This window comes from Medicago truncatula, chromosome 8 (genome assembly GCF_003473485.1).
Source record: "Medicago truncatula cultivar Jemalong A17 chromosome 8, MtrunA17r5.0-ANR, whole genome shotgun sequence".
NCBI classification, from domain to species: domain Eukaryota; kingdom Viridiplantae; phylum Streptophyta; class Magnoliopsida; order Fabales; family Fabaceae; genus Medicago; species Medicago truncatula.
Genome location: NC_053049.1, coordinates 3,375,117 through 3,400,305, shown reverse-complemented (window position 1 = coordinate 3,400,305; position 25,189 = coordinate 3,375,117). Strand labels below are relative to the sequence as shown.

At 32.1% G+C, this 25,189-nt stretch overlaps 2 protein-coding genes across 2 annotated transcripts; one reads left to right on the top strand and one right to left on the bottom strand.

Annotated features, from left to right (window-relative positions):
• Positions 1–2,644: 2,644 nt before the first annotated feature.
• On the top strand, positions 2,645–5,322 carry LOC25500268 (40S ribosomal protein S8). The gene is made up of 5 exons (XM_013588633.3): positions 2,645–2,800; positions 2,911–2,983; positions 3,809–4,133; positions 4,769–4,938; positions 5,032–5,322. Exons 1-5 carry the CDS (start codon positions 2,797–2,799, stop codon positions 5,105–5,107), a joined length of 648 nt encoding a protein of 215 aa, XP_013444087.1. The 5' UTR covers positions 2,645–2,796; the 3' UTR covers positions 5,108–5,322.
• A 2,053-nt stretch (positions 5,323–7,375) lies between these two features.
• LOC11424320 (probable xyloglucan glycosyltransferase 6) lies at positions 7,376–13,334 on the bottom strand. The gene is made up of 5 exons (XM_003626893.4): positions 12,176–13,334; positions 10,394–10,702; positions 9,291–9,581; positions 9,101–9,214; positions 7,376–8,540 (listed from the first exon to the last, which is right to left on the bottom strand). Exons 1-5 carry the CDS (start codon positions 12,932–12,934, stop codon positions 7,905–7,907), a joined length of 2,109 nt encoding a protein of 702 aa, XP_003626941.2. The 5' UTR covers positions 12,935–13,334; the 3' UTR covers positions 7,376–7,904.
• Positions 13,335–25,189: the final 11,855 nt, after the last annotated feature.

Genomic DNA, 25,189 nt, shown 5'->3' with positions numbered 1-25,189 from the left:
TGCCGTGTGGGTTCGCATCACGAAGGGGGGAAGTGGAGAACATTAATGACCCCCTTTTAAAAATGTAAAACTATCAAATGAGTGATCCTATGGTGTCTGCTAGAGGATATTGAGATATCCAAATGGCACTCAAAGACTTGATTTATTATTTCAAAGAGGAAAGGGAAGAACATGTGCTAAGATTGATGCATATTCAGAATCAGATTGAACGGTAATGAGGTGGAAAGAAAGAGTACCTCTGGATGTATTAGTCTCATTACAGCATATTTCAGCATCACAAACTGCATGTCAGACATTTAGGTTAAGCTCACTGCTTAATGAATTAAAGCTTGAATACACATGTCAATGCAGTTGCAAGTTGACAATACTTCTGATATTAACTTGGCCAAAAGTTCAGTTTCACACATGTTAAAAGCAAACACATAGAGACTTAGTGTCATTCTTTGAGATCAAGTGGGAAAATGAAAAGTTGAACTGATCTATTGCAATGCTGGACTGCAGTTTGCAAATATCTTTATTAAACCATTGAAATGTGAAAGGATCTGATAAAACTTCTTAGTATTACATCAATTAAAAATTGAATTAGGAAAACTGTTTGATGATAAGGAAATGCTCTATGCTGTAATGAGATGTAGGGTGCAGTATCAATTTAGTGTTGTATTAAGCTTGTTACTTTAGTTTGTATAAAAAGACTAATACATACTCTAGTGAATAATACAATGAAATTTGCACTGAATACCCTTTTGAATATCCAAAACTGTTTTAGGTTAATACTGTTGCACTTCTTCCCCAATATCTTTTCCTTTACTAAATTCATCCATCTCATTTTCTATAATATAAAATTTCTCTGTAAGTTGATTTATAATTGACAACATTTCTCACTAAAATCTTATCATAAATCTCATGTATACACATTTTCTCGTAGGAGATAATTTGGTATGGTTAAAAGACCAAATCTATACTGTTATGGCACACACTATAATTCCTCATAATCTTTTACACATAAAATATGCTTTTGGTTCCTGCAAATATAGCGAGTTTTGGTCCCTGGTAAAAAAAAATTTGAAATTCATCCCTACAAAATTTTGTTTTTTAAAATAGTCCCTATACCCACTTTTTAGATGATTTGGCATATTCTTGCTTAGGTGTCACTTGTTGATTGTGTATGAGTAGTACACGTGGCAATTCTAGATTATTATATAATTTAGAAACTAAAAAAAAGTTTTTTTTTTAAGGAAACAAAAAAAAAGTTTTGATTTATTAATTAAATTAATTAAAAGAAGAATCCCAGAAAATCAATCGACATATCATTGAGAAATTGGGAATGAAATTCAAAGCAAACTTGTCCAATTGCAAACAACTCTTAAGCCTATTTCAATTTCCTTTTCCCATCGTGTTTCATGAAAAAGTTGTTGCCATAAATTCATCACCTCACAACCAAGTTTTTTTTTCCATCAAGAGGGAGAGAAAGAAAACCCAAAACCCAAAAATTATACACCAACGAACCAAAATGACAATTGATGTTCATGGAACAGTCGGACGGTGAGAACGATTGAGCACCATAAAACCCACAACGCACCGGAAAGCAGAGAACCTCACCACAAACACTTTCAAAGATGTGAATGGGTTGAGATAAATTTGAAACACAACCCAACTATGGAATGCAAATTGTTTATGTTTTCAAGCGTCTATGAGGACGAGCAGAAGAAGAACAAAGAGAGAATTATTTCTAGAATTAATTGGGGAAGAATAGAGATTATGCAATGAATTGAGGAAGATTTAATTGATTTCCATAATTGAATGAAGAATATGGATTTTGGTTAAAAATTTAATGGATTATGTTTAGAATGGAATGATTTCCAGAATTGGGGAAGGGGTTGAGAAGAGAACCTGCGTTTGTGTTTTGCTGGGTTTCAAGCGTTTTTCTTCTTCCCTTTTTATTTTAATGATTTTAAAACAAACAAAATCTAATAAAAAATAAATAATTTATTTTTTGATTTTTTTATTTATTTTTCAGATTAAATGCCACATGTACAACTTATGTACCGTCATCAAATGCCACATAAGCAAAATGTGTCAAATCAGCAAGAAAAAAGGTTCAGGGACTATTTTAAAAAACAAAAATTTTGTAAGGATGGATTTCAAATAAAAAAATTATCAGGGACCAAAACTCAAACTCGCTATATTTGCAGGGACCAAAAACATATTTTAGTCTAAAATTTATATGTGAAAAAGTAGAACAATCCATAAGGATGACAATTGATAATTATTTTTTTAATAAGAAAAATGGCAGGTCTCAGCATGTGTATATTGTACAAAGAGTAAGGTTAACAACACACATTTTAACACACTCTTTTTAATTGATTAAATTCTACTTGAGCTCCATCAAATTAATATGGTATCTCATGAGTTGGTGTTCATATGAATTTTAACCAATAAAAAAACATATGTCGAAAAATGTATGTCAAAATATGTGATTCTAGCAACACTCTTGTATAAATATATAATGGTAGATGATTCTTTATGGTTCCATTATTTATGCAATATACGCGAATATATGAACAAACACAATACCTTCTTTTTGAGACAAGGATTTTTTTTTTTTTTTTGTAAAATAGCCTAGGTCCTTATTTTTTTGTATAAACAAAAAAGACTTGGGCCTGTTTATGATGGGTCGGGTCAGACCCAACCCTTGTTCAGAGAGTATATAAGAGACAACACATTAGGGTTTAACATTCTGCTTGAGCCGAAGCTAGTTGAAGCGCATCGTGCATCGTTTCATCCAGTTTCTTCAAGATGGGTACATTCTCACACACCCCTTCTAATCTTCTTCAATCAACTCAAAATCCTATGAATTTTTTCATATTCAACTTTCTCATGTTTTTTGTGATTGTTGATTTTGAATCTCAGGTATTTCACGAGATTCTATGCACAAGAGACGTGAAACTGGTGGCAAGAAGAAGGCATGGAGGAAGAAGAGAAAGTACGCTTTCAAACCTTTTTTGCTCTTTATTTTTTATATAATTTATGAAATTGAAGTTGATTTATGTGTTGAGGTTCTGGGTCATTTTGATTTTTATGAATTTTGTAATTGTTTTAGAAATGCTTGGTTTTTGTAAAAATGAAATTTTTCGCTTTTTTCTAATGTTGGTGGTTATTTGATTTTGGGGTTTATAGATATATGATGTGGGAATTCGAAATGTTATTTCATGTTTGATTGAGTGTTTACTAGATCTAGTTTCAATCAGTGTTAGTTTTTAGTTTATAAATTTGCATTACTTTTATTTTTGTTAGAGCAAGAGAAATTATTTTTATAATTGAATTTGCCTCGTATTATTTAATCCTGAAACGGGGTACTAAGATTTTGTGAAATATGTCAAATTGCAGTTCATATTTTAGACAGTAAAATGAGACCAGATATGATACACCAATAAGATTTATTTTATTTTATTTCATTGAACAAATACACCGATAGTAAACATATTTTGTTAATGTAAATGATGACAGCATTTCATTTCCCTTATCTTTCTGCTATAATTATTTTATTCGCTAACACTGTGATTGGTTTCATAGTTTACATTTCAATTATTTGGGATAGTTATTTCGTACCAGATAGCACATATTTTCTGATAAATAATTCATTAGGTGTCTTCATTGTTGAGCTCTTTTCATAGTTAATATTCATGTTAAATTTTCCTATGCTTTGTACACGAATGTCTGGGTCTCAATCTTATTATTTGTTGGCTTTTCGTTTGGTGCCTAATTTATGATTATTTTTTAACTAAGATATTTTGGTGGTTTCATCTAGGTACGAGCTCGGTCGCCAGCCAGCTAACACAAAACTATCAAGCAACAAGACAGTGAGGAGGATTCGTGTTAGAGGTGGAAATGTGAAGTGGAGAGCTCTGAGATTGGATACCGGTAACTTCTCATGGGGAAGTGAAGCCGTCACTCGCAAAACCCGTTTGCTCGATGTGGTGTACAATGCTTCCAACAATGAGTTGGTGCGAACTCAGACTCTTGTGAAGAGTGCTATTGTTCAGGTTGATGCTGCTCCCTTCAAGCAATGGTACCTTCAACACTATGGTGTTGATATTGGTAGAAAGAAGAAAAATGTTAGCAAGAAAGAGGAGGTAATGTTATTGTAATTTTCTCTGCTTATTGTTTTTTTTTCCTTTTTATGCACTGTTCTTTGATATAATGTATATTATTAAAGATCAGTTAATCACTTGGTACATGTTGCTCCATTACACTTTTGCCCACTCAAATTACTCTGAATATTACTAATTTGTTTGATGGATTACACAGTTTCTGAGCAATGATTTGTTAATAATCTTCTATGATAATTTAAGCTGTCATCTTTGTGTTTATTCATCTTAAAATTGTGGATTTAGTTTTAGATTTCTAGATAACGAATAGTAAGACCACCTCATGGATATGTTGAAACTACTCTGACGTTAATAATCTCTGCAATTTATTTAAGCTGTCATCCTTGTGTTTATTCTTTGTCTTAATTCTGTGGATTTCATTTTTATTTTAATGCCAACATAATGTCATAATGCAAGTACCTTATTTGATTTGATGATTATATATATATATATATATACTGCTTGATAGTATACCTTCTCTTTGGATAAAAAGTGTAGTGAATGTGCTAAACATCAATGATCATATAAATTATGATATTCATCTTATGGATCTTTTAGACTGCAATCTCCTTGAACAGTAGCTGACGTTAATTATTTTTTCTCTGATGTATAATTTACAGGAGGCTGAGGCTGCTACAGAAGAAGTCAAAAAGAGTGCCCATGTGCAGAGAAAATTAGAGCAACGCCAGAAAGAACGCCAGCTTGATGCCCACATTGAGGAGCAGTTTGGTGGTGGACGATTGCTTGCATGCATTTCTTCTCGACCTGGTCAATGCGGCAGAGCTGATGGGTAAATGCTTATATTTTCAATTTGTTGCTGATTGATTTGCTTATATTGATCTAAATTTCTTTTCTCCTAACTTTTTTTTCCTGGAATATGCAGCTACATTCTTGAAGGTAAGGAGCTAGAATTCTACATGAAGAAACTCCAGAAGAAGAAGGGCAAGGGTGCCGCTTGATTGTATTGTTTCCATGTTTTTGTATTGCATTAGTTGTTTTAAATGAGACCAGTATCGAACAAAGAGATGTTGTGCTTCAGCTGATGCTGTTGGTTAACATTTTAATATCTCTTAATCTTTTGACGATAGTGTCTTGATTTTCCTTTAGACTGTTCTTGGTTATTTATGATTTACAATTTTGTCAATGAATATGATTTGCAATTACTTCCGTTTAATTTCTGAATACTGCAATGGCTAGTTTCATAGTACTGACTACTATCAAGCACTCACTTTCTTTTGTCGCTTATAAAATAATTTCGCGTTGTTTGTCCTTAAAACAGTCATCATATGGTTTCAACTGTATTCTAATGTCTGAACTAAAGAAATCACATGATTTGTATGTGTTTGAAAGGAACACTTTGAATGTAAAGCAAATTATTTCAGTGACAACTTCATGAAGTGCATACTGGTACAAATCCAACCTTCATAATAATGTTTCAGAGATGCACTTTTGTAGTTGTAAGTAAATAAGATGAAGTCCTTTATGTTATTAAGTACGTATATGCTTCTTTAAGCTCATTTAACTCCCCAAAAAAAACTGATATAACTCACCTATTGAAACTATTTATATGAATTTGCTTTTTTGAAAAAAACTTAATGGTGGTCATGTTTTTTGTGTCTTAAAAAACTCATTATTTACTTATAACTCCCCTATAGAAATTGCAACATGAGCAAAACATCCAAATTTTGTTTAGATTTGTGCCTATGCAAGACTTGCTCACTTTCACTTTTCTCTGACTTGTTCTTTTATCTTCACATCTTACAAATACTTGAGGATTCACTTCCTCACATTGTGTTCTTTCATAATACCGAACAAAAAACAAGAACCCATTAAGATCAAATACTGTACCATCAAGCTTAAAGAGCTTATTTGTTGGTTTTGCGTTGAAAGGAGTCATACTATAGCTTCTGAATGTGTAAACAATATAAAAACACTTATACACTAAAACCGTAGGGGTGAAGGTCTCTTTTACTAAAAGTTTGGTATGAAAAGAATAAGAGACATATAATGATGATTCATGAAACTTTTTTAATTCCTTTTCTCCTCTCCTTCACAATCTCATTTGAAGCTTTTTTTGTTTTTTTTTATGTTTTTAATAGAAAAAGTTTATTAAAAATGATTCATCAAATGTGTATCTCCACATGAATCAAAGTAAAAGACACACCCACTCACTTCGATTAACACGTGTTTTTTTTTTACAAAGTAAATATGGAATTACATTTACTTAGGTAAATGAACAGAATTGCAAAGAAAATGTCAATAACGTGCACACAATGAGGCTTTTGAAACTGTCAAAGTATATTAATAGAAAGGGATTCGGCACAAGATATACGATCATTGAAGTTGAGTTCATCAAAAGGGGTTAGACTCCATAGCTAATCAAAAGTTCGAATGTCAGTCGAGCTATCCATGTTTAATTTTTTAACATGTCTCAAATAGAATTATTTTCAATAAATCAAACGTATGAGGAAAAAATATATATATGTTGTTGAGAAACATGACATCCATGAAAATAGAGAAAAAAACTTAAAAAATTACTGTATTGATAATAGTTGAAAAGATGCAACAGTGAAAGAGCGGTACAAATGAGTCAACTTGTGACTTATGTAGGGACTAAACTAATACCCTAACTAACTCTAAAATGAGTATAACTATCTATATTTCAACATATGTCAAGAATAATTTTTTTTTAAGGAATATGTCAAGAATAATTTGAAATTACATAAAAAAAATTAAGCGAATCAACATAGACATCCAACGTAATCTGATTTTAAGCGCTACAAACACACAACGCCACAAATAAACAACTAACACACAAAAAAGACAACAAAGAATTTAGAGGCTAAAATTACTTTTAGGAATGTAAAATTGATTCTAACATGTTTAGTTGCTCATGAGTTGAATTGATTTTGCCTCAATCTACGGAACTAAAAATAGAGCTTTTGATTCTAAAATTGATTTTAACACTCAATTATTGTCTGCTCACTTAAAATTGTTTTATGTTTTATCCAAACATAAAACACTACTTTAAACTCACTTAAATCCCCAAAAAACTGAGGGAGGAAGTGAGTGACATGTTCCATACGCTTATAAGTATGGTTCACATTTTCTGTTACTTGGATAACAATAATGCATGCATTTCATTCTTATTTTTTTTATATTAAGATGGAATTTAATTTACAAGGCTCGAATTCACAATCTTGATTTGATGAAAATAACAACAAAAATGGATGAACAACAATGAAAACATGCTTGCTAACAATCTTGGTTTGTACCAGAAATCTGAGTGTCTCAATAACAAATACAATTTAAGCAACAACACAATGAAACTATGAAATTGTACAGTTTATCAAAAATATTGAAAAAGAATAACAAATGTTGTAATCTAACAATCTCCGCCTTTTCAGTTCAGGCAGGCAAGAACTGTATATTGCTTTATAGGCCCGAAACCTATCTTCTTCAAGTGTCAACATATTTTGCCATTCAGAACTGAAACAACTTTTATGTAACATATAAAGCATATGACTTGGCAACAACAATGAGGCAGTAGTCTTTACAACAAAAAGCAAACAGTACTGCAAATTTGGTGCCAAGCAGCAACTGATTTGCTGTAAATTGGTAGCCAAAACCACTGAGAACATCTTAGGCTCAAAATAAGTATGTTCTGAGATAGGTTTAAGTTTTGGCCATTGTGACCTTTTATCATGAATCAATGAAGATCTGAAAGGAGGTTTTGCATCCACAAAAAGTTGGAGCTCAACTAACCTGCTCTCCAATCAAATCAAGACCAACAACAAGAAAACTTACCCCTTGAAATAATAGGAAGTAGAAGTGAATTCCTTGAGCAGAAAGTAAGCTTCTAACTGAGGCAGTTAATAAAATAAATGCAAGAGCAAGTTCTTTCCTGTAGAGACGATTTTTCTTGGTCTGCGGAGCTATCTTTGACAGTTCTAGTTTGCTTAGCTCTTCAATACCTGAATCTGAGGAAGATCTATGCAGACTATTAGATCGCATTAGAGGTTCGGATTCCTTTTCATAGGCAACCAAATCTGTCTCTGATGACCTTCCCAATTTTTTTGTAACCACCCATTCGTAAGAACTTCCAAAGCGAAATAATCCGGATATCATTGCATTAAACTTAGTTACTGACATAGTGTTCTCAAATAGAAGATAAGGCACTATAAATGGGAATGACCGTGGGGCTGGAAGAACACTTAGGATAGACATGACTCCAGGAATGTAACAAACAACCCATGCTGGGAGCTCAGCTTCCGGAAGGAACATCGTCAATGGAAGAATAATGCAGAAGAGGGTAAACGAATAAAATGGCAGAATAAGCTTCCTCAGGAGGAAGAAAAGAAATATCAAGTTGAACTTTTTTGCCCAACTAACCTGTACAAATAGAATTTGATCATCAATGCATAATAGTGTACCTTTCTAGAAGCATAAATGCATTTTAACAAAAAAATCATGTATCTAATTTGTGTACAGCAACAAATAACATCAGGTCACTAATAAATTTACAATCATATTATAATTGAAGAAAGTAACTAGAAAATATTCATGTAGTTTAATAGCATGAATTTGATATTTGATGCCATTGAATCAACGCCGCCTTCTTATGCAAATATGTATGCCATTCCCTATGCACAGTGTTTAAACTGTGCTAATAATAATCACAACAGGCAACTTCATGATGTGCCTCTGTATTTTAGTACGTGAATTTATGCATTAATTATTCAAATCTCACCACCAAAAATAAATATTATTATTGTTGAAAAACACATCAAAAATCAAGCTACAACTTTAAACCCTTACAGGGATAATAATTAAGCACGCCGTTCTTAAGATAAAAATAATATCAAAAACAACAGAATAAGGATTTCGTACTGGTCTCCTATATTCAAAAGAATTCAATTCTCTAAAAAGAAAAGAAAGAAGGAATTCAATACCTTCGAACGAATTACATCAACAAAACACATACGAAACAATTGCATTGGACCAGAATGCCAGCGGTGCTGTTGTTTTTTATACGCCTCGTATGTCTCTGGAAGCTCACAGAGGCACTGCAAGAAGCATAATGAACATATATAAGACTCTCAAACATTTCAAATTAAGCCTCAAGATTGAAATATAGCGCACCTTAACATCATTGAGAAAAATAAACTTCCATCCACATAGATGAGCACGAACAGCAATGTCCATGTCCTCAACAGTTGTTCGCTCTAACCAGCCGCCACTCTCCTCTAGGGCCTTTATTCTCCAGACACCAGCAGTTCCATTGAAACCAAAGAAATCAATAAAGATACCATTCACCTGCTGTTCAACCTCAAAGTGGAACGATAAATTGATATTCTGTAATCTTGTAAGCAAGTTCTCATCTTTGTTTACAAATGCCCACCTTGCCTGGACTAATGCCAAATCATCCCTTCCCTTCAATTAGAGTAAAACAAGAAAATTTGGTTAGACTTAGAGACTAGAGTTATGCCTAGATAAGCATTATTTTAAATCTTATTTAGACTATTCCAAACATTGGTAGAACAGAATTATTAAGGAATGGAGTGATAAGTAGATTAAAGTCACAAGATATACGTTGCAGTTTATAATCCTTGGGTGAATTACACTATCAACTATCCCAGAAATAGTGGAAAATTTCTTTCATTTTTTAAAGTTGCGAGTCACTTATATAACTTGAGGACTAGTTTTGAAATTGATGCTGATAAAAGACAAAAAATGTTACAAACTTTGTTTTGAATGGGAGAATAGTAGATGACAGGACATGGTACAACTTATCAAACATTCCTCTGAATGATTGTGTGATTAAAAATCAGAAATTCAAAGAACACTCAATTGGATACTTGAGATTCAAATGTGCACCAGTCTCAAGTTTGGAGGGTTATAATATTTCGAAAGTAAAACTCTAGCCACAGCTGTGAAAATTCTGCAATATAGAAACTAACTTTAACGATATGTGCAATCTAAAACATAACAAAATCATTATAAGCATACAATTCAAGTCCGAAATTCTGCAATTGGTAGGTTATACGTAAATTCTATTATAAATCCTCAATGAGGATGGTGGTTCTCTTCGACCTTGCATGAGGGTATGCCTTCCCTATTCTCAATTTTAAATTATAAAGAAAAAATAACAAATATCTATAAATGTTCTCTGTCAATCAAATATATGTCGGCATATTTTCTTGAAATCAACAGTACTTTCAACTTTGAATTTTAGGACTTGTTACCTTGAAATAAGGTATTGTCTTCTTTAAGAAATCTGGTGTTGGCTGGAAATCAGCATCAAATATTGCCACAAAGTCATAATCCTTAACATAATCACAACTCATTGCAGATTTAAGATTCCCTGCCTTGTATCCTGTACGTATAAGTCTATGTCTATATATGATCCGAACACCCCTTTGTTGCCATTTATGCACTTCTGCCTTGATAAGGTTTTGGATATCTACTTCATCTGAATCATCAAGAACTTGTACAAGCATTCTCTCCTTTGGCCAATCCAGGATACTGACTGCTGCAATGGATTGATGGTAAACCTATTGTACAACAACGAAAAAATGTAAGTAATGATAACAAAAAGTAGAAGTAATGAAGAATGTCTTCGCTGAAATGATGTTCTATAGTGAGGTTGGAGAGACAGACAGAAACCTCTAGTGAGTAGAGACAATAGTGATACGAAGGGATGCACTCCTCCCTTCAATCACAATAATGCCTATTTTAAAAATCAATGTTCTCAATCACGGAAAATAGTGGTTTGTTCAAATCCCGCCACACGGCTAGACTATAGCACTATAGCCACAATTTGGCAACACTTTATACTAAATCACGTGTCACATAACAGTAGCGGTTTGTTCAAAATCCGCTACCGACAACACTAATATTGAAAAGAGACAAGAATAGAGGAGGAAAATTATAGAGTTGGCATGAAACAAAGGGGACAGGGTGGGTGGAGATTGCATTCAAAGAAACTTCTGATTGAAACATGATTTTCTAGGGATGTAAACTTCAAAAAGACATATCTATTAGTTATCACTGATATAATATGTGTGTTCCACTTATAAATTTATTCTGTCTATAAACACACTTTCTATAGTCTCTATCTAAGCATAAGTTGAACATTTCTCATCAAGTATTCTGATGAAGGCACACGTGCCTACTGCCTACCTACTCTCTAAAACAACCACAAAAACACAAGTGACACATCAATGTTCTCTCATTTTCTGTCTTTACAATGGAGCAACAAAACATAACAAACCCAGTCGATTGCACTCACGATCTAACAGAAAACACTCATTCTATCAAAGCTCTAAGCTCCAAGTCACAAACCCTTTCAGTTTCCCTTCTGCAAGTTACAAAGCTCTAACTTCAATCAACAAAAGACACCCCTACTACACTGGCTCACTGCACCACAACATATTCAAGCCACAAAAACACTTGAGCGCACACTCAACTCATTAAGGTCCATTTTCCCCATGTAAATACTACTTACCACCAACATCTAAATTACATGAATCAATGTTGTCAAATAGCGGCTACAGTGGTATTATAGCACTATAGTACAATAGAATTTGAAGAAATCCCTATTGTTCCGCAATACACTATTAGTACACATGGTTATCAAATAGCGGTTATATTGCTGCTATAGCACTATCAGCAGAATTGAACAAATCACAGTTCTCAGCGATTCAAAACACTAACATGATTATAACATTACCCTTCTACTCTAGCACAAGATTCACAGAAGGTCATGTATCCCCTATAAAATGTTAAGAGCCTAAAGCATGAATCACAAAAACAAATAAATAAATAACAAAAATCAGCAGCACCAACAACAACAACAAAGCCTTATCCCACTAAGTGGGGTCGGCTAAATGGATTAAATTTCGCCATAATATTCAATCATAAACCAAATTCCGGTCCAACTCATTAATCAGCAGTATCAACATTTAAACAAAAAAAAAAAAAAAAAAAAGAGTTTAAAAAGGACTAAGGAACCTACATGTTCTTACCTCCCTTTCATTACACATAGGAATCTGAACCAAAACCATAGGATAATCCATGGTACTCTCAACACTCCCATCATCATAATCCACACTAGCAACAGGCCTAATCCTCCTAAACTTGATCCAAAAACACCCTAAAATCAAAATAATCCTATCCACAGACTGCACAATGAAAAGCACAATACACATATTCGTCAAACTCTGCAAAGGCGGCGCCAAATAATTCGCCCGAATATCAATCCACCTCGCGTAAAACACTGCAACCAATCCCAACACATCAGCAGAACCAACCGATGGCGGCCTAAAATGCCAGCCTTTAAAATATGCAACCAACTCAAACCCTAACAAACCAACTACCACAATTAAAAACACCCTAATCACCCTGTAAAGCCGCGAAGACGATGAATCAGCACTGGAATCGCGCGATAAAACTCGTCTATTCGCTGTCCTTACAAGATAAAGTAATCCATTTGATATAAATCCAACAGTTGCAGCGATTTGTTGAAATTTTAACAAACAAACCCATGATAACTGTCTTGCACTTCGTGTTCGTTCTTTTTTCACCGATGGATCTGAACGGTTGTTGTTGCTTCCTCCACCTCCTCCTCCTCCTCCTCCTCCACCTCCGTTAACATCAACGGATACAAATGGAGAAGAAGATTGAGATTGATCTGATTTATTATTATCTTCGAATAAATCTAGATTTTCTTTTTCTCTTTGTTTGTTCCACCATTCTTGAAACTCGTAATTTGGTGCACGAGACATTGACGTTAACAACAACAAAATGAAACAAAAGTGTGAAGAAAAAAAAAAACAAAGAGAAAAGGAAAGAGATCTTTGTTTTTTTTTTTTTTGTTTTTTTTTCGTGTTTTTTTGTGTGATCCAAAGGGAAAGGAGAGAATGCTATAATTGGAAAGTAGGAAGCAAGTTTTTAGGTTGTTTTGTTTCTTCTTTGGTGTGTCTGTTTTTTTACAAGGGGAGGTAAGATACACGCGCTGCTTTGGTGAGTAAAAGAGGAGGGTGGCGCGTGGAGAGATTCGAGGGGTTAAGGAAAGACAGTGGTAGATGGGAGATTGGGTGAGTGAATGAGTGAGGAGATTCATGTGATGTGATGACTTCACTTCAATCAAGGTTATCTACTACTCACTCACTCCCTACTCTACTGGTTTTAGTGTTTTAGTTATTTAATGTTAGTTGGAGGGAGTTTGCAATGTTTGGTAATTTGATTTGATTTGATTTGCTTAGTTATTGATATACTAACTTGACTAATTATTGATTTTTGAATGACCAATTGTCTTGTATTGATATTATTTTTTTTTAAGTAGCTAACAGTTAGCTAAATTTACTTAAAGTGAATAGGTGGAATTCGGATCTGAATATAATATGTATTATTCTTTATCAAGTGAACTAAGTTTACGGAGATCGAATATTCGATAAATTATACATTTTTTAATAAATTTGATTTATCGAATAAATAGTGTATTTTGTTATTATACATCAATTATTCAATTAATTTTAAAAAAAAAATTATAATAGTGACCGAACGAAGTATTATTTACAATTAAAAAAAAATATCAAAGTAAGGAATAAGGATAATGAATTCCTTTTTGAAAGAGGATAATGAACTTTTTTGTCTTATTTGTTCTTTGTAATATCCTCTAAAAAAAAGTTTCTTGCACCGAATACAATATCAATGAATAAGGTTTAGTATGTTTATGTCATGCCTTGAGAATGATTTAAAGGTGGATATTTATAGTCCTCTTCAGGGTCGTTTTTATGAAATAGGAGGCTCGGCTCTCTTTTTAAAATAAGCTCTTAGTAAAGTAAAACGTAATTTTTTTGTGTAGCTAAACTTCATTAAAAAAAATCAGAATCATAAGAACTTCTAAACATTAAAGGAATTAAAAAAATTAAGTGAAATAGGTGAAATTTATCTAACGGTGTCGTTTGGATCTATCACTCCTCTGTTGTGGAAAAGGGTAAAATGAATGGTTCATGCGAAGAAAAAAATGATTGTTGTGATTCTTTCAATGAAATAGCTTTTCAAATTGACTGATTAAGTGATTATACAAATTAGGGGTGGTTTGATAGAATCACATTTATGTACAAAAATGAGAACTAGATTCTAGAAAGAAAAAAAACTCAAATGTGTACTGAAGAAAGAAAATGATATAACATATTTTTTTTTTTATTTAAGTGGGGGGTGGGTATTACACTTAATTTTTTGTTTGAGGCCCGTAGCATTTGGAGGTCCGACCTGGTTGAGCATCTTGCACTCCCCCAAGGCCGGGCCTGGTCCTCTTGGGCTTATGATTTCCTAACTTAGGTCTTAAGTAACTTAAGCCCTAAGTCTAGCTAGAGTGGAAGATACGCGTTCTAGATGTTTAGACCGAATTTAGCCCCAAGATACGTTATAGGCGGTTTTCGAGGGTAAGAGAATGGGGGCACCCTTAAGGAGGGTCAGCGGTTTTTGATTGATGGAATAAATAGTGTATTTTGTCTATGAGCGATGTTATATGAACATCCAAATATCAACAACTATGGGACAATTAATATAAAAATACAGCAATTATAACTATTGATGTGAATATAATAAAAAGAAATAATTTGTAACAAAAAAAAATTAATTAAAAAATGATATAATATCTATACAACAATATAGATGTGTTGTTGGACAACCAAAAGGTTGTCAACATAACATTCCTCTTTCTTTATATTATTGATTATTGATTATACGTCAATTATTCAATTAATCTAAAAATTTGCTTTTTACTTATAAGAGTGATCGAAATAAGTATTAATTATAATAAAAAAAATTAACAAAGTAAGGAATAAGGATAATGATTTTTTTTATGAAGGAATAAGGATAATGATTTAAGGAATAAGTGTGATCCAAATATTTAGCAGTCCATAACCACCTAAACACGAGTCTTCAGATAAGGTGAAGAGGTTAAATATGAAGTTGGTGGTCCAAAAACTAAACATATACAAAGGGAATCACATTTTGATATGACTTTTATGAACAAAAATACCGTTAAATAAATTTGTCTTTAATTTTGGAAAATTCAATAAACTAAACTATTCCATAACATGTTTAGAATTTCGAGTAAATGGATAAATAAATATACTAGAGAGAATAACAAAAAATTCTAACTAACTTTATAACTGTTTTTGTATCGAATGAAATTTTGATTACAAAATGAGGGAGAAGGTCCTTAAATAGACCTTGAATTCACAGTTAACTAAATTGGTGAAGTTTGACTAACTCTAGTTACAAGAGTAACTTCAACTAAGTAAGTTTAGTTGTAGTCTTGCACTGAAATTACCAGGGTAAGGCATAACATACATATATCGTGGAAGATTTGGAAGGGATAAAGATGGATAAGGGACATGTTTTTGAGCACCAAAATAGCTCCAAGCAGAGTATGGCTAGGGCATAAAAGCACACCAAGAGGGGAAAGGCACCACGGGAGAAAGTTACCTTTGGGTGGAGTTGGAGCACTATATGACAAAGTGGGAATCCTTCTTTAACATATGATAGGATTATACTAGGCCACACCCCCATGGCCACCATGTCTATCTTTAATACCAAAGTAAGAAGAATTCTCCATATTGGCTTGTGGTTGAGGTGTAGGAAAATATGCGGACATGTCTGATGATAGAGAGAATAGTAGTAGCTATTGTTTGCTTTTGAAAGCGTTCAAAGAGTGTTTCAACTACTTCATCAGAAATAGAATCAAATTTTCCAGCAACTAGAGGGATCGAACTTCGAAGAATCAAAATCCTGAGGCAAGCCCTCAAGAATGACATCTAAGTGTTCTCTTGGAGAAATTGGATCACCAGTAACATTACTTGAAGTAATTAAGGTTTGAATACGTAAATGAAATTCAAATACCAATTTCTTGCAATTTACCAGACGCCTAATATAATAAAGCTCTAAATGAAGTTGACTGAATTTTGCATTGGAGTGTTATTGAAAGTAGGCACGATTCCAGTCCCACAACATCCAAGAGCTTTTGCAACAATCAAACAATATGTGATCAATTCATGTCATGTGAAATTGTGGTATGTTACCACCAGGGGCGGAGCCATGTTGGCTCTTGTGCAAGCAAGTGCCCCCACTAATTTTGAAATTTTCATATCCATCCTATATAATACTACATCATAGATTTCCAGCACCAGCACATACATATACACAGTATTATAAATATGATGATATAGTATGATAACTAGATTGTATATTATAAATAATACATGCACCTCTTCTCTATGTGTTGTTTCTTTTTTTTTAGCTTCATTTTTCGGTAACATTACTTCTAGGTGCTGCTAATTTACACCCACCTAAATCACTAAGGTGTAAATTAGCAAGCTACACCCACCTAAAAATACTAAGGTGTAAGTTAGCAACCTACACCCACTTGATTATATACACTCATTTTTATAAATTTTATCAAATTGTTTACAACCACCTTACTAATTTACACTATCACTTTCATCTCATTCTAAATATTGTTTCCTTAAAAGTTTGTCTCTATTACATGTTTTATACCTTAAGCATGTCATGTTTTTTTGTTTCTTTTTTTAAGGATCTTACTTAAGATAGTTAAGAAATTGCCCTTCTATTTAAATTTAATTAGAATAGAAACAAAAAGGTGTTTTAGTAAAATATAAGTGTGTGTAATTTACATGTTAGTGTATTTAGGTGGGTGTAAATTAGCAGTTCCCAATATTATATGATTTATTTATTATTTGAAATAATAATAACAATTATAATACTTCTTTCTTTCTAAAAGAAAATGTTCTGGTCAATATATTTTTGTAACACTTATTTTATTCCATTTTTATTTTAGAAATTTATATGTAAATATTGCCCCCGCTACTTTAAATCTCTGGCTCCGCCACCGGTTACCACACAAGAAGGATTTGGTTTTGTTGCTCACAAGAAGGAAGGAATACTTCCAAAATCTCTTTAGGAGGATGCATGATGAGATTCGCTCGGCCACCACATTTCAGATAACCAAAGAAATAAGCAGTCGCTATGAGACATTAGTTTTAGGTTTACATGTTTTTAGTATTTTGGTTGTAAATAATCAAATCATTTTGGTTTTATTTGTTTTTTATGACATTATCGTATATAAATTAATGACATTATCATTTTATTGAATCAATTCCTTTTTGTTAAAGAATGAGCATTACTTTTAGAATTTAATTAGAATGATTAAATGAATGTGAATGATTGAATTAATGCAAGTTTTGGTGATTAAAAAACAATTATGTCAAGAATGTTTTTCTGCCTGTGTTACTAGAGTGTAGCGGCAATTAACTAACTATCGTTGTTTCAACGACAGTTAACTGTCATCGGAGGCATTTTGGTATTTTTTTATGTTTAAAGAGCAATTCTTGAAGTTAGACGAGCAAAATTCAAAGAGATGCTCACTAATAAAAAAAAATAGAAGGTTCGCCAAAAAAGTGAAAAGACTTGACAATAAAGAAAATACACTTACTTTTTCCACCCTATGAATTTCTGACGCACCCTTTGTTTGGATTTTAAAATTTAAAATGTTTAACGTGTTTTGGAGGGTTTTATGGTGTTTTTTTTTTTTCATTCTAAATAAGGTGGAAAAAGAAGCCTAAAGAAAAAGTGTAGCTCTTACAAAAAAAATATCTAGCAAACCGGGGAGAAAAAAGAAGCATAGAGGAAATGTGGTAAGTACGTAATAACACTAATAAAAAGAAGTAGCAGCAGCAAAGAGGAGGTGAAAACTCAAAATCACATGGAAAAGAAATGTAGAATAAGATGGGAAAAAGAAATGTATGCATAATAAGATGCAACGATAAGGGAGAAATAAAGGAATAATTTGGTTACATCATTTATATCACACTCACAAAAAAGAGAAAAGAAAGAAAATTTAATAATTAAATAATGAGTGTTTTTTAATTAATTATGTGATATTCATTTTTATGAATGTGTGACCAAATCATGTGTCTAAGTGTGTGTTTGGTATGGCGGTGGCGAGAATTGATTTTGATAGAATTGAGTTTGAGAGAATTGATTTTGGTTAAAAGTGAGTTGAATGTGAATTGATTTCTGTTTGGATATATTTATTTAAAAGTGATTCTTATGAATTGATGTTGGTTGGATAGTTTGAATCAAAATTGATTTTAAATATGGAATGACCAAACTATCCTTTTAATTATAATTAGAAATAAATATTTCATTCTCATTAGATAATTATTTCAACTTATCATAAAAATAATTTTATTGCTTAAAACATTTTAAAATAAATTAATTTATAAGAGTCATTTTTAATTAATTTTTTTTATCAATTGAGTGATTTTTTAATACAATATAAGCTTAAAAAGATGTCTTTAAAAAAAAGCTTCAAATGATGTAAAAAAAAAATTATTAAATATTCCTCACTTCTTCTTTAATGCTCACCCCTCCGACGAAGAACACTCCAGAACCCCAACTATTCCATGACTTTGAAATTCTATTGCAAACATTCCTCTCTTCTTCTTTAATGCTAACATCTCTCAGTTCCTCCATTTATTTCAGATTTTTTTTCCAAAATATTTAATTTCTCATTCTTGTTTCGATTGAAGCTTCTATGGAGATTGAACATTTTCCTCAATCTTCCTCCTTCATTTTAATTTTTCACCAGATCTGCAAAAATGAGCAGAAGGTGTTCCAGAACATAGAGAAAAAAATTGGAGCTAGTTGAAGCATGGGTAAAAAGGGAAAAGTATATTTGTCAGCAAAATCAAATCTACAACCACGTTTGAGTGGCCGCATAAGCTAAGAAATGTGGCTTCTTCTAAACCCACGTTTTGGGTCTAAAAGTGAGTTTTCAGAATTACTTTTGGTTGCATCCAAACATCTCAGAAAATGAGAAAACCATGTTTGGGCTTGCAAACCTGCGTTTGGGGAGCGGAAACGCTCAACCAAACAGACACTAAATCTTTAGGTCCACACAAGAATTGCTCGAAATAAAGAGTGATTGGGAGGAGATGGTCGAAATTGAATTACAACTATTACTTTTGTGTGTTCTTTGCATCATTTTACGTGCCAACAATCTCTACCTTTACGGGAAAACATTGTTGTTAGAGACAAACACAACATATTGAAATTACTCCCTCTGTTCCATAATACTTGACACAGTTGGCCTTATTATGTATGTCAATGCATAACTTTGAGCTTAAATATCTTGAATAATATATTAGAATTTTTTTTTATAAAAATATGATATTTTAAAAATACTCATCGAGACGAATCTAAAGACATCTTATATGATATTATTTATCTTTGTATATTAGTAGAAAAATAAAATCAAAGTAAGTTAGGTCAAAATTGCGCATTTTCAAATGGGTCATCTATTGCGGGACGGAGGGAGTAAAGTTTTAATAAAATCAATCTAATCAATGACTTAGTCTATGTTCAGTTTGGCGTTTGAAATCATCAAACGTGAGTTTGAGGGGCTAGACTCAATTTTACAACCAAACCTACATGTTTGGCTACCTATTTTTTGATGTGATTTTTTACTCCAAACTTGCGTTTCATTGAAGCAGGTAACAGTAGCATTTGCAAATCGATTTTGTGATGTGGTAATGTGGCTAGTAGTGTTTGAAGAGTATTAATAACTATAATTACAATTTTGTACCCTTTAGTTTACATGAAACTTTTTTTTTCTACATTTATTCATGCACGCTCTAAAATAAAGCAATTTTTTTTTTTTTTTTATAGATCTAGAATAATACGGCAACATAAATTTTTTAGTTGACATTACGTTTTTTTTTTTTTGCTTTACATGTTTGAATATACTTTAATTTTTTTTTTGCTCAACACCTTTCATTTTTTTGCTATGTTGCTTTCTGGAGATAAATTAAAAATAAAATTATATTTTAAAAAAATTAATATGAATCAAATTCAATACAATTATATTTTAATTTATTAATTTAATAAGAATTTAAATACTATACAGTTATATTAATTTATTCCTTAAAAAAAAGTTATATTTATTTATCAATTTAATAAAATTTAAATACTCATCCTAAATGAAAAAGAGATTTAGTTTAACACACATTTACTAAAAACTCATTTTGGTAATTATATGTCAAAAAGCAATTTTGATTCAAACAACACATTCGCTATAAATCACATTTACTAAGAAGGTATCCAAACATAAACCACTTTAGTCATAACTCACTTCTAACCAAAATCAATTCACTCAAACTCAATTCTATCAAAATCAATTCTACTCACCGCAGAACCAAACACACACTTAGTATTTTACTACTAGTTTTTTTTTTGTCAAACATACAAAATAATAACATTTCATTAATCAAAACGTGTTCAATATAATATATTATCTTAATCAAAATCTAAAAACTAACTAACACTGCCACCGCCTTTGCTACTAGTTCTTAACCACTTCAAATATATTACTACATATTCAATATTAATTACAAGAAAAACAACTAATTTCACACTTTAAAAAAAATAAAAATAAATATAGTATCGTCTATTAATTTTTTGATATCATAAAAATAAGCGTATTCCAAAAAAATACTATTTATTGAAACTTGTTCTATGTTACTAAATAATGAATCAGAGAATTAAACATTAATCAAGGTAAATAATGAAAAAATAGTAAATTTGCTTGCATTTAAGACCTTAAAATATCCTCATATTTTTGTTACACTCGTCGAAAAGAGTACAATCTATCCATGTCACTACTTGATAAGAACTAGTTAGATACTACGAAAAAGAGTTTATTTATGATTAATTTACATCATGTTCTATTTAATTCATTTAAGTCATGGATATTACGAGACGACAGACACTCAAACTCTACAAGACGACGAACAACACACACCTGACACAAAATGAACGCGTTGTCCCTTAGCAATTTATCGCCCAAATCGATTAACATTTTTCAATAAGGTTTCCGAAAAGAAAAGGTGTACAACTGTGAATTGAGACCATATGTGTGATTCACGGCAAGTGTAACCTAAAACATGAATGTATTCCAGCACTGAATGAAGAACCAAGATAAAGTCTTGGTCAAGTTTCTATATAAAGTAAATTACGTATTGTTGTATAAAATTCACACAACACCGACTTGACTGTCTATCTAGTAATATTCATAGTACCAATAGTGGAATTGCTGGATAACACGTTTAACTAGCACACACGTATGTTGGATTGGTCAAATTCTGAAAACTTGTGTCCTTTTTCATAGTCTTATTGCCAATGGTGAGAAAACAAGATAGTGTCCTTTTAACGTGTGCAATTCTCCTTCTAATTAGAAGACTTGTATATGATGTTCGATGGTGGAGAGTCAGGTCAAAATAGACAGATGAAGACATAGGAAAATTATAGAAAAATTATTAGGAAAGATTAAAGGTCAATGAGTTGGACCAAATATAATTTATGATAGAACATTATGGTATAGTTTGATCCATATAGTCGATTCCACTTAATGGGATAAGACTTGATTGTTGTTGATGTTGTTGTTTTCATATCATAAATATTTTTTGGTTTAGACATTGGAAAATATTTTGATTATTTTTCATCTCTCGAAATATTTGAAAGTATTCTTAATTTGGTCAATCTATCATGCGATATTCATTTTCAAGTTCCAACTTATTTGTCTGTTGAAAGATCACATAAACTATTGGCTTAATTGCACTTTTCCCCCCTATATTTTGCTAATTGTGCGATCTTGCACCCTCTCCTTTGTTTTGAGCGATTTTGCACCCCATCTTTTTACCCCGTTTCTGGTGGTTAGATGGAACTTCTTGTGTTTAATTGCACATTTACCCCTATCTTTTTGCCAATTGTGCGATTTTGTACCCCCTCTTATTTATTTTTTTGAGCAATTTTGCACCCCATCTTTTGCCCCCTTACCTCTCTTTTAATGATGATTTTAAACAAAACTCAATTGGCAAAAGATGAGGTGTAAAATCGCTAAAAAAAAAATTGGGGTGCAAAATTGCACAATTAACAAAAGATAGGGGGAAAATGTAATTAAGCCTAAATTATTTTATGTGACACATAAATAATGCATGTGTGTGAGGATGTCATGGTATCACACACACAAGTTGTAATAATTTAAGGAAAATGTTAACGGATGCTCTCGGAACACTCTTTAAGCACTCAAAATGGTAAGTTTTTATGAAAATTTGTGTATTTATTGTATTGGAAATTAGAATTTTTACTTTTTTTGAAGAATAATTTCTTTATAAGATATACTTAAAGAATATCACGGAAACACTCGTTAAGAAGACACATAATTTAATTATATCAATCAACACGGATTTGATCAAGTTGTAATTTGCATTGAATAGAGAACAAATAGAAACCAACTAAACTAAAGTAGATGCTCTTGGCAAGTAAATCAGTTGGTGGCTTGGTAATTGATAAAACCAAGGATGCACATTCATGATAATTGTAGCAAAAGAGAATTGTCAAATATTCTAAGTTAAATAATCTCTTTAATTGTAGAAGATAAACCTCTATGTAAGCTTGCATTGAAGAAATTTGAAAAGTATTTTCCAAAAGTCAATGTGTTTGTCCACAAGGGTATGCTTCACCGTGGTAGAAAATGAAAATGTCATCTAAAAGCTTTTATAGATAGACTACACATTTGGTAGGAGGGGAACGAAGCAACTCATTCATGTAATTTCATTGAATTCGGCTTCTCTAAACTGAATCGTTAGTAAAGTGATAAAATTAAAGGTTGATATTGTATTCACCCGTGATATATTTAAGGCTGGTCTAAGGGTGAAGCCATCCAAACAAGGGTTTTAGTCTTCAAGATTTTAGGTTAGTAAAAAAATGCTTTAAAATAAGTCAATATAGCTATAAATATATAATATGATATAATAATAATCAATATTTATCTAACTTAGTTGTTAAATTTTAAAGCCTCAAATCCTTTTGGTCCTAAGTTCAAATCTTGGATTCAACAAAACTTGATTTATTAAATGCACTTTTGGCGCCCAAGTTTCACAGACTTGCACTTTTGGCGCCCAAGTTTCACAGACTTGCGATTTTGGCCCCCTATTTTCAAAATAGCATATTTGGTCCCCCCAAGTTTCAGCTCCTTTACAAAACCATGATCCCCCTTGATTTTGACTCGGTCAAAGCTGACATGTCACGTTTTTTTTGCCACGGTGGATTTTATTAAAATTAAAATGTTGCCAGCACTTATTATTGGAATTAAAATTAAAAGAAAAATACATAAATGGTGTGTTATCTCACGTGACCCGTTCCATTCCAAAATAGAACCCAAATCGAAATGAGATTAGGGTTAACTCCTTACACCAAAACTCACTCTTATCTCAAACGATTCTGAACCCAAAGCTTACTCTCATTTCAATTGAACTACTAAGGCTAACTGAAAAGGATGATGAAACGTCTCCAAAGGGAAAATCCAAAGCAAGAACGAAGAAGATGGATGTGAAGGTAGGGCTTGCGAACATTGCCTTTCCGTTTTCTAGAAGAAGATGAAGCTGTATAATCATTGAGTCGAGCCATCAGTCACGAAATAGTGAGAAAATGAGGATGAGTCAAGTGAAAAGGAGGATTTGTGTGTGAAGATCGATTGAATCCCCGAAAAGGGGAAAATCGATTGAATCCAGTGAATGAAGATTTGTGTGTGAAGAAGAAAAATGGTGTTTGAGAAGAAGAAGGATGAACTAGATTTATGAGTGAAGAAAGAGGATGCATATTTGTGCGTGAAGAAAAAGGATGAAGGAGAAATGGTTATGGAGTGGGAAGAGTGATTGATTCATGGGAAGAAAAAAAAAAAAGAACAGTTGTACAACGGTCACGTGAGGGATATTTTACAAGAGTCAAAATCAAGGGGCGTCATGGTTTTGCAAAGGGACTGAAACTTGGGGGGGTGGGCAAAATCGCAAGTTTGTGAAACTTGGATGGCCAAAAGTGCATTTAAGCCTACTTTTAATAAGCATTGTGTTTTTTTTTTTTTTTTTAATTCTAAAATGTCTCTTTATAAAATTTGTTTTAGGCCTCTTGACATGTTAGGCCGCCTCTGAATATAATATGTATGTTCATGTGATTTCAACCGGTGGCAGAGTTAAAAAAAAGTTTGACGGGCACCAAAATAAACTATATAATATATACAAAAAATTTATGTTTTATAAGCATCAGCCATCAAGTACAAAATTGCTTATAAAAAAAATTAAATTATATAACTTAAAAATTCAAAATAAACATCTACGCATTTCAAATGACTTAAAAGTATAATAATAATACCAGAGATGAAGAAGAGGGTGAACCACGATGTAATTTATTTAAATGTTAATGATACTAACGATGATACTATTAAAAAAAAATTATTTGGTGAGGTGGGCACCCACCTAAGCCCTAATGTGACTCAGACACTTATCAACCATTATGGCATGTTTGTTTCAAAGGAAATAAAGTGATGAGGAAAGAAAGAGTTTCCATTGTTTGGAACTCTCAAAAAAGATGGAGGAAAGAAAGAATCTGGTGGGACCCATGTCAAAATCCTTTCTCCTCAAATATGGACGGAAAGGTAGAGACACATCAATATTTTGATTGAAAAGTCAACAATACCCTCACTTTTTTTTTTGTTGCTATTAGTTAATAGTTATGCGTGTTTTTTTCTTTTTCTAATTAACCGCTTTGTTATTTTGTTATGTATCCCTGGACTTATTATAATTGCATTATACTCACAGCCAAGCATACATTTTTTTCCCGTTGAAATATGTAGACACATGTTTATATTTTATATGATAATATATCTATGCATTACTATATCTATATAGGGGTATTTATGTCAGTTGCAAAATATAAATCTTTCTTTCCTCTCACTTTCTAATCCACTTTCTCTTATACCAAACAACCATAACAATTCCTTCATTTTCTACTTACTTTCTTTCCTTACACAATCTTTCCTATCTCTATCTTTCCTTTAACTTTCATTTTCAAACCAAACAAAGCCTTGATGTTGAAATTATTTACTTTACCTT